The sequence below is a fragment of the Telopea speciosissima genome, chromosome 3 (assembly GCF_018873765.1).
Source record: "Telopea speciosissima isolate NSW1024214 ecotype Mountain lineage chromosome 3, Tspe_v1, whole genome shotgun sequence".
NCBI lineage: Eukaryota > Viridiplantae > Streptophyta > Magnoliopsida > Proteales > Proteaceae > Telopea > Telopea speciosissima.
Window position 1 is genome coordinate 69,508,214 of NC_057918.1, and position 10,530 is coordinate 69,518,743.

Genomic DNA, 10,530 nt, shown 5'->3' on the forward strand with positions numbered 1-10,530 from the left:
CAACCACTGGGCTCAACGTTGTTCCAAGGGTTGCACCCCTCTTTGACCAGTCATCGATCCAACAGTCGGATCCTAAGCACCTATTTGATCCATAGACCTGCGACCCAGAAAAGATTAAGGCAGGCGCCTCATTGAGACGATGCAAAGTGCAAAGTACACCATCAAAGCACCACGTTGTGCCTCACACACGTGCTCGGACGGTTACCGTCCTCGCAAGTGGACCGTAGAGTCTTCTCTAAACATAACATGTGATAAAAGCCATTATCACATATAAGCCAAAAGAAAACTTTCTCCATAACCAAAAAATCCCACATTATTATTTGAAAATTCCAACACTTTACAACCCTTAAAACAGAAAAAGAAGAAGAACCAGGGAACCATAATTCAGCAATAATGGACATTTGAGTTGTGCCGAATTAGTACCTCTTTCTCTCTCTAGCGATATTTTCCCTTCTTCTCTTTCTTTTATCCTGTTACCTGCGATGCATTTGGGTTGAGTACAAACTGGTAGAACTCGAAATCAACTGAAATAGTGCAACCTGAGACGATATCTCTACTTCAGTCTTTACTATTCGGCTTCTCGATCTGTCACTTTTGTGCATTTCTTTTCCTTATTTGGCTACGGTTAGTGGATGTAGTTCACTGGGAGTTGGAGAATCAAGGTGTTTGGATGCAGTTAAGAAAAGTAGAATTAAATCCTTCCAGTAAAGGTGGCGTTGTGGCGATTAGATGCTTTTTAAAGTTTTATTTATTTATTTATTTTAAATCTGTTCTTCTCGATTTCATTATCTTAGGTCAAGCAATCTGAGACGAATGGAATGGAGGTTGATGCCACTTTCCCCATATGATCGATGCTGATTTAAACTGTGCTGTGTAATCATCTCCAAATCTTTGATTGCTGAGAGCATGGTGGGGCGGGGAAGACTGGAGAGGGTGGTGGTGGGGTTGCAGGGGAGCGAGAGAAGGAGGGTTGGAGGTGGTGGTGGCAGCGGCGTGAGGTTATGTGTGCGTCGGAAAAAAACCGCAGAAGGAGAAGGACAAGAAGGAAAGAAAAAGGAATAAAAAAAATGAAAAGAAGGGCAAAAATGTCTTTACAAAAATACTAACATGCTGACATCACTAATTAACAATTAAAAGGGTTTTTCCGTTAGTTTTTTGGCCAAATTTGATATTTTGGTGCTTAGTGGGTGGCATTAATTTAGCAGGTTATCGGAGGGGGTGTCGTTGATAATTTCCCTAAGTGTTTTGAATCTTAAATTAATTAAAACTTATTTAAAATACAACAATTCTCCCACAAGATTCAAAATAGCAGTCAAACAAACAACAAATGATGTTGAGCACATAAGGACAAATAGGAGGCGTCGTCGACGTAGATGTCTTTTGAACTTGAATCTATACTAGGACTAATAGGCCACGTTATAGAGTACAAGTTAAGCCTAACTTCTTGAACCTTATCTCATAGGTGTAGCCGAATGACCTACACACCAACTCCTACCGTTAAACCATAGAGTTGTCGCTATTGTTTTGGTGAATATTGCTATCCGACCTTTTCCTTATTTGAAAATAATAGGTGTTTAGAAAGTTCACACTTAAAATTCTCACTGGAGATGGCCTTACCTCCTACATCCACTTAGGTCAAACCATAGTGTGCATCACAATTAACATATCTCCATATTTCGTTAGAATGTTGGCTGATTAAGAGTCCTATAACCAATCGTTCAATCATTGAGATGGATACTACCCTCCCATCTAACCAGAATGAGATAAAATATGGAGAATTAAACAAGTCATCTAGTGATTTGACACTCTAACTTCTATATCTTAAGCTTCGTATGTTCGAATTGGATGATTCAAAAGTTATTTTTCTTCTTATTTCACACATTTTAATTTGTTATGAAAATCAAGAACAATACTAGATGCCATGAATTGCCTCTAATGTAAGTCAACATACGAATTGGATGATTCAAAAGTTATTTTTCTTCTTATTTCACACATTTTAATTTGTTATGAAAATCAAGAACAATACTAGATGACATGAATTGCCTCTAATGTAAGTCATTCTCAACTTAAATTAATTCTTCTCTCAATAAAGGGGCATATGAGCTCATTTTCATACCAAATTTGGGTATAATAAAATATCCATTATTCAAACATATTCGAAAGTTTCTGAGACAAATAATCAAATTTTCATCAAATTTTCTCTTGAGGGGTATTTTGATCACTTTTTATGGCGCTTTGTAGAAGTGTTGGGAAACATGATAAATCTTCCAAGTCCATACATACAAAGTCTCCATGCCTCGATGGATACTCTTCATCGTCAAAGGGGCTTTTAGGCTGTCAGGGTAACAAAATGAAGTCTCTACAAAGATGTATAGAGTCTACCATGATGAGTAATAAGGATCCAAGTAGTGAGAAGCCAAGATGTAAAGAAGGGGGATGAAACAAGGGTCTACGGAGGGGGTTTGAGTCTGGAAATCAAATTTGTATGGATTGTATTTTTCTCTTGATCCGAATGGAAGTTTGTATTTACTTTGATAATATATGCGGTATTATCAAACCATGTAAATCTTTTGTCACTTATATATTTTATTTTATATGCTCATCATTTTGAAACATATCTACGTGTTTTTGTGTCTTTTTAATTCTCTCAAGTGCATTGAACGGGGCACCTCACTTGTACATTGGAATTATCCTTCCAAGTGCAACGGCCATGTAGAATTTTGTGGACGAAAATAGTTGTGTTGTATAAGCTTTCATGCATTGCTGACATCGTAAGCAGAATATTGCATCCACCCCCAATTCCCCTTTCCTTCAATGGTGGGCTTCTCGGTCTTTCTTGCATTCCTTTCTTGATTCTACAACTTTTTCATTTCTTCTATCAGTTGGTAGATTCCCCTGATATGTATTATTCCTTATCTCTCTCGTATGCATGTTATTGGGTTTGTCTGGTCTGGACTCTGGACTCTGGACTCTGGAGTGAATCACACGGATCTCTGTTCTCTTTCTATTATCAATACATAGAGCTGTTCTCTCCAGTGGCCTGGCCGTCTCGTTTCCTTCGATTCGGATCAGCTTGGGTGCCTTCTGTAGTGGGTTCTTGCTCTTCTCTAGTTTTCCTCTGTATATTTTGAACTGGGTCTTGATTCTTATGGGTGTAAGTTTGTGACTCTTGACGGATTTCTCATTTCTGTTGACGGTTGTTCTTACTCTTGATTTCAGTCTTTAGTTTATTTTGTTGAATTTTGGGGGTCTTTGTGCAACTGCATAATTGTGCCTGCCTTTGATCCTATTTGAGGTGTTTCTGGTTGTCGGCAGCATATCGTTCTGTTGATTTGGAGGAAGAAGTTTTCTTTTAAAGTTATAATTTTCTGTAGTTTTTGGATGATTGTGAACTGGGTTTGATTGCATGCATCGGAATTCCAGACTGATCTCAATATCTCTTTAGACATGGCGGGAATTGATGTTTCAAAATATGCTCACAGCCCCGTGCATAAGGCTGTTGCAACAAGGGATTATACTGCTCTCAGGCGAATACTTGCCGGCCTCCCGCGGCTTTGCAACCCAGTTGAGATTCGAACTGAGGCTGCATCGCTTGCCGAGGAAGAGAAGGTGGAAGCTATCTCTGCAGTGGTTGACAACCGAGATGTCCCTAACCGAGAGACTCCTCTCCACCTGGCTGTCAAACTTGGTGATGAGACTGCAACTGAGATGCTGATGGTTGCGGGAGCAGATTGGAGCTTGCAGAATGAACAGGGTTGGAGTGCTCTCAAGGAAGCAATTTGCAATAGGGAAGAAGGCATTGCCATGATAATAGTTAGGCACAGCCAGCAATTTGCTTGGGCGAATTGGTGTCGTAGACTTCCTCGCCTGGTAGGGACTATGAGAAGGATGAGGGATTTCTACATGGAGATAACATTCAATTTCGAGAGCTCTGTGATCCCCTTCATATCGAGGATTGCGCCTTCTGATACTTACAAGATTTGGAAAAGGGGTGCAAATTTGAGGGCGGATATGACTTTGGCTGGCTTTGATGGTTTCAAGATTCAGCGGTCAGATCAGAGTATTCTGTTCCTTGGAGACGGCTCTGAGGATGGGAAGGTCTCTCCTGGGACCCTATGCATGGTTTCACACAAAAATAAAGAAGTTATGAATACTCTGGACGCTGCTAGTTCTCAACCCTCTGAAGCTGAGGTCAAGCAGGAAGTTGCTGCAATGTCTCAAACTAACATCTTCAGGCCTGGGATTGATGTGACTCAGGCGGTGTTGCTACCACAGTCAACATGGAGAAGGCAGGAAAAGATAGAAATGGTTGGTCCATGGAAGGCCAAGGTGTACGATATGGACAATGTGGTGGTGAGTATAAAGTCCAGGCCGGTCCCTGGTGCTTTGACAGATGATGAGTTTTCATCTTGCAATGAGAATGATACTGACAGCGAAGAGTATGATGGCATACTGACAGAGGAAGAAAGAAGGCTATTGGCAAATGTACTTAAAATGGACTCATCAGAGTTAGCAACTGAGCATAGCCTTACCGATGGGATCATTGCTCATCGAAATAGCTGTTTTGAGCCACGGGATATCCCAATTGAAGATTTGCATAGTTGTAGCAATGGTGTTGATACTAAGCAGGAAAAGAAAGGGTGGTTTGGTGGCTGGAGAATGCGGGATTCAAAACATGATGAACCAAAGAAAATGGATCCACCAGGAAGTTCCCTTTGTGTTGATGAGAAGGTAAGTGATCTGCTTGGTGATTCCCCATCTAGATTGCAGAGTAGACAAGGAAGACACTCTGTGGAGATTTCTGTTGGGGGGGATGAACTCGGGAAAGGAAGGGATATGAAGAAGTCTTCTGTGAGTTCTGAGAGTGGACAACGACGGAAGGGTAGCAACCGTGAAAGTGAGTACAAGAAAGGATTGAGTCCTACTCTCTGGCTTTCTTCCAATTTCCCTCTCCGAACTGAAGAACTCCTGCCTTTGCTTGACATTCTTGCAAACAAGGTCAAGGCCATTCGTCGTTTAAGAGAACTGCTGACAACAAAGCTTCCACCAGGAGCCTTTCCGGTTAAGGTGCTGACATTCTTAACCTACTCTTGACATAGTTTAGTGGTATCTTGTTTTGCTGCAGGCCTTCTATTGCTTAATCTTGTCTTGGCTGCATATTTCATTTATATTGTTTACAAGGATCCATTTTTCAAACCACAAGTTCTTCAGATGCTTTTCTTCCAGAAATTATTATTATGTTCTATCAATACTCCTGTAGAATTGCTAAAGCCTCTAAACCATCATGTAGTATCTTTTATTTTAATCTAAACTAAAGTCTTAATGTATCTGCTTAACTTCCTATGGTAGTGGGAGATACATATATTTGCTTAATTATATGGGGCAGGCTTGACAGAGGGTTCAATGAATAAGATCAATTCAGTTGTCTAAATTATCTTTCTTTGCATGTACTTGATTTCAGGATGTTTTAACAAAGCTTTGGTCAAATTGAAATGCGTAAGCTTTGCTGTTGTCATATCCAATATCTATGGATTAGAAACTTCTCAACAAAATGATTTTGGTCAAATATTTCTCCAAATGCTAATGTTGATCCATATAGTTAAAGACTTAGCTATGTTTGTTTGACATGAAAGAAAAGCAAAGGAAAAAAGAATATTCTACAGTCTAGCTGTTTGTTTGGTAAATAAAGAAAAAAAATTATTATTTTAAAATTTGAAAGTCTTGGGATTCTCAAAGTTTTCTTTTTCTCACCCCTTTCAATTTTCTCTCCAAAACCATTGAGTTTGTGCACTTCCAATGCAGGAAAATTTTACTCTCTAAAAATTATCTTTCCATGCCAACCAAACCTCCTATAAGAAAATTTCAAGTTTTTTTTTTTTTCTTCTCTTTCCTTCCCTTTCCCTGCCAAACAAGCATAGCCTAAATATGAGCTGTTGTAGATAGGTGTGCTGTTAGTCCTAGAGAAATCCAAGTACTGATATTTCAATGTCTCTTTATGTTTATGCATATCTTGTTTGGATTGAGTTTGGGTGACGGAAACTGTGAGTTGAAATTGGAGGATTATATGGTTTTATGTAAGAGCTTTGCCAGATTTGATGTTCAGAGAGTTTCCTGTACACTTTAAGGTACTGGGTTTATAGTGAGTGTTAGAAACTGTTTGTCAAAACACATGGAAAATCTAAAATTTTTAGGTAAAAGAAGAAATTTATTGGCTTGAGTGAGCACAACATTTAGAGTATTGGTTTGCCTGATTTCATTTGGGCTTTTATTGTTTGTGGATCTCTTTTTTTTTGGTCTGAAAGGAACCATTCTATGGCATCACAGAATATTTCATGTTTGTCTACATTTCAGCATGCCTGGTTTTAGCTGGAAGTAGAACAGATGTAGATGAATTTGGTCAAACTATTTTATGACAACAAAAGAACATCTTCAATGGAAAAGAGTTTTACCCATCTATAGGTAATCTCAGGATATCTTGCAATTAAGACAACCAAACACTATAATGGACTTGTCCTTCATCACCAGTCTCTCCCAATTAAGAGTCTGAGATTTCCTAGGACCTTGAGGGCGGCTAAAACCTCAGCTTTCATACAGTTTAATACTTTGTCCAGAGTATGCAGAGGATAATACTCACTGGTCCAGGGTTGGCAAGGATAATATTCACAGGTCCGACATAAACTAGGATAGTTGCTTCCATGCTATCCCTTAAGAGTTAAGACCCAAATACTTGAAGGTTCTGATTCCTAGTTGAATCCATCAAATTCTGAACAAGGTGAAGGAAGCAACATTATTGTAACTGTCTCTGACCTCCCGGGTTACCTTGTCACTGATGCCCATAGAATGGCTTTTTGTACAAACCCCACAGATTTGCTTCTTGGTTTCTAAGGTGCATTGTACAAACTCACAAGAGACAAATAGCACATTGGTAAAGTATTGTATACAAATGGATCTCAGAGCTTCAAAAACTTGCACCTGCTTTTTATAGTATTTATAGTTTATTATTCTGAGTTTATCCAATGATTCCCATTTGGAGTTGCACATGAGACCACATGAGGGAGAAGTTACTGATACCTACAACTCAGATATAGCATGTTGAAAGTTTTAGCTTGTCATGGCAGTGTCCCAGCAGGAGGCCATATATTCTACATCACATGATACTACAGAGATTTTTGGGTGATCCTTTTTAATGAGGTTTAAAGTCACCTTAAGGCTTAAAGAGGTTTCAGAAAACCAGCAACATAACAAGATCACAGGTCCAGGTAGGATCCAGATTTCAAGAGAAATCTGATTAAAACCAAGTTCGAGCTTTTAGGTGAAACAATAGCGAACACTGTTCTTCTATCAATATCCCACCTTTGACCTGAGTTTCTTGCAGATCAGATCCTCTGATCGGTTGTTACCAGATTTCTCTTGAAATCTGGATCCTACAAGGACCTGCGATCCTGTTGTGTTGCTGGTTTTTTGAAACCTGTTTAAGGTGTCTTTAAACCTCATTACTGGCCTTTCTTCCTCTTGTAAACAAAATCATCATCGTTGCACAATTCCCAATGATCAGTTCAATCCAAAAAGAAGAACCAAGTCTAACAGTGATCCCACGACTCAAGGACCAGACCCTATAGTGGTCTTCAGTTTTGGTTCTTGTTCTAGAAGTCATATGTGGGCCCTGGTATGAAGACAAGTTTCTGGAATATTCAATTAGAGATTACTACTACTTTAGTTTCTGTTTTGCAATAGCTACTTAGCGGTTGGTGAATAGTTATTCCTTTTTATGTAGTAGTCATTAGATCTCCTATCTAGAAGGGTTTACTATTTTTGAATTACTTGGAAGTCAAGTACTCTTCTATACAGGGAGAACCATTATTTTTTGTAGCAAGCATTGATATATTATAAATACAAGCTCCACGGTGTTGGCATTCCTATATTGATTTCTTGTTGTGAGATGCATGCTACTGTGATGATTCATTAGTAAACCCAAGGGGGTGAAGCCTCTCGAGGCCTTGGTGGTGAAGCAAGGTCATATACCTTCTTCCCTCTTTCTTCTCTCCATTTTTACCTCAGTTTCAGCAGCTTATATAGTGTTTGCGTGGGTGATATCCTAGGTAATCTGAAACTCAAACTTTGTGGGGTTGATTCCATCCTTATTATTTCCGTTCTCATTGGTTTAGTTCAGTAATTACTCATTCGATATTCTGCTAGTTTTATTTTTCTCAGTTTCAGTCCTTGCAATAGCAATTTATTCCCTCTTTGATCCCAGACTTCCATCAAAGATTCCAGCCACTCCGACTGTTGAATCAAAAGCCCAATTTTTGATAAATCACCCCCTATTGGGTCTACAGTTGTCCAGTATTGCAGGCTCATGAGATAAGGAACTTGGAAGTTATTGTTGTTTTGAAAAGTTACTATTTTCTGTCCACTTTCTTTACTCTCCATCTAACCATTAGTTTCCTATGATATTTTAGCCCAAAGTACAGCAGGTATAGGCCAGCCTTCAACCTTCAACCAGTTTTTCAGCCTCATCGGTTGGTTGGTTCTTAAGTTACTTATCTTCTCCATTTCTGGCCTATTGTTCTCTAAATATGGGTCACTGTTCTGGGTTAGTTTCCTAAATCTATCTTAACAGGTTAGTGGAATGCATCACCCAGTCTTCTTCCTCCCAAGATGCAGACCCTATGGCCGGCAGGGAACGACGAATAGTGAACTGAGAAAAGTGAACCGCAAATGATGAAGGAAAGCAGGATCAAGGCCTGGTAACAGAAAAGAAATCTCTTTAGTCGGAAATAATCACCGAACAACATAAGGACATGTAGTTCCCCGTTTGCCTTCCAATCTCAAGCCAATAGAAGTTGGAAACCCAGCAAGGAAGATAACTAAGGCCAAGAATCCATATCTTAAGACTGTTCCTTGTAGGATCAGTTAATCAAACCGAAATCAGCTGGAAAGAATGAAATCGGACAACTTTGCAATTTCCATGTTAAAAAATATGACAAACATGACTCCGAGTAGAATCTGATTCATTGATCCTTGTGATCTGCTAGGGTGACAAATAACAGAGAGACACAACATCGACGATTTTCAATCCTTGTTCAGGAATCCAGTGATGCAAAAGAGATTTTGGTTTTCCTTCTGTTTCTCCTCTGCAGCGTTTAGCTGTGGTCCAGGAAGATTGCTACTGCTAGCATCAAGGACATGATTGCCATCAAGAATGAGAATGCGGAATGGGTTTTTATTGGGTTCCAGAACAAGGTCCGTTCTGGAGAACATTCCAAGATACTAGAACTAGAATATATTCTACACCGTGTTCTGTGCTCCAGAATGCATTCTAGTACCATAACATGTTCTAAGAATGCATACCAAACGCAGCCATAATATATTATACATACTCACAGATGATGATGATAGCTATGAAATACATTACATTGATGTTGTTTGTGGTTAATTATATGTAGATATATACAAAGACAGTGTGTTTTACTCCATGGAATGAGATGTGGTATGCTGCTTGCCTAAGTGATGCTTGTGCCTTAAAGGTGAACACAAAGTGTTTTTTTTTAAATAAATGCTAGAGTTGTTCATGCATCATACAGGCATTGTGAATTGGCCTCAAGCTGTAAGCTTGACAGACCTTTTGAAAAATTGCTCTATAATTTTTCTTAGCACATTTTTGCTGAGATAATCTTAGTTCATGTCCAGGTAGCTATTCCAGTGGTTCCTACCATCAGAGTATTGGTTACTTTCACAAAATTTGAAGAGTTAAAGCCACTGGATGAGTTCTCCACCCCTCCTTCGAGCCCTTTCACTTCAGGCCAAGAAATTCCTGAAGTGATGCAGTCCTCAAGTTCATCATGGTTTCGCTGGATAAAAACTCCTTATCACCAACAGGGCTCTTCAACGAATTCAGGTCTCACCAATCGTGTAGAAGATATTCAAGACCCATTTGTAATACCGGCAGATTATACATGGTTAACGGTTGAAGCAAAGAAAAAGAAGATGCAAGAGAAGGGCAAGTCCAAGAAGGAAAGAAGTCAAAACCAATGAAGTATTTTTCATAAATTGATGGGAATGAGATCCACTAACGAATGAGTATTTGGCTTGCACTCTCCTGCTGGGAGCTGCACACAGGGATTGCCAGAAATTTGAAAGAAAATATTGTCTTACAAATCCCACTTACTGTGATTCTGCACTATGAGGATCAAACAAAATTATTCTCAACAGGTAAATCCGGGAAGGAAGAGAAAGCCAAGGAGAAGAAGATTGTTGGAGGTTCATAACATACTTGTAACAAATAAGATACATTTGTTTGGAGTCATTGATACATCATTTCCTCTGTTATCACAAAACTCTGATCTTTTCTTCTTTGTCCGAATTCGGGCTTGTTTGTAGCATTACGCAGTTGGAAGCAGGTTTTATCCACATTAGACTACTAATGCAAGGATAAATCTCAATCTTGAAGTTGTCAATTAGAATAGCGACTCATCGCTGAAAAACGCAACAGACGAAGCCTGGTGTCCCAACAGAAGCCTACTTTCTCAT

The 10,530-nt window shown here is 39.2% G+C and overlaps 1 protein-coding gene across 1 annotated transcript; it reads left to right on the top strand.

The window, feature by feature from the left end:
- The first annotated feature begins 3,321 nt into the window (after window positions 1–3,321).
- On the top strand, window positions 3,322–10,166 carry LOC122654246 (ankyrin repeat domain-containing protein 13C-A-like). The gene is made up of 2 exons (XM_043848245.1): window positions 3,322–5,067; window positions 9,691–10,166. Exons 1-2 carry the CDS (start codon window positions 3,448–3,450, stop codon window positions 10,033–10,035), a joined length of 1,965 nt encoding a protein of 654 aa, XP_043704180.1. The 5' UTR covers window positions 3,322–3,447; the 3' UTR covers window positions 10,036–10,166.
- Window positions 10,167–10,530: the final 364 nt, after the last annotated feature.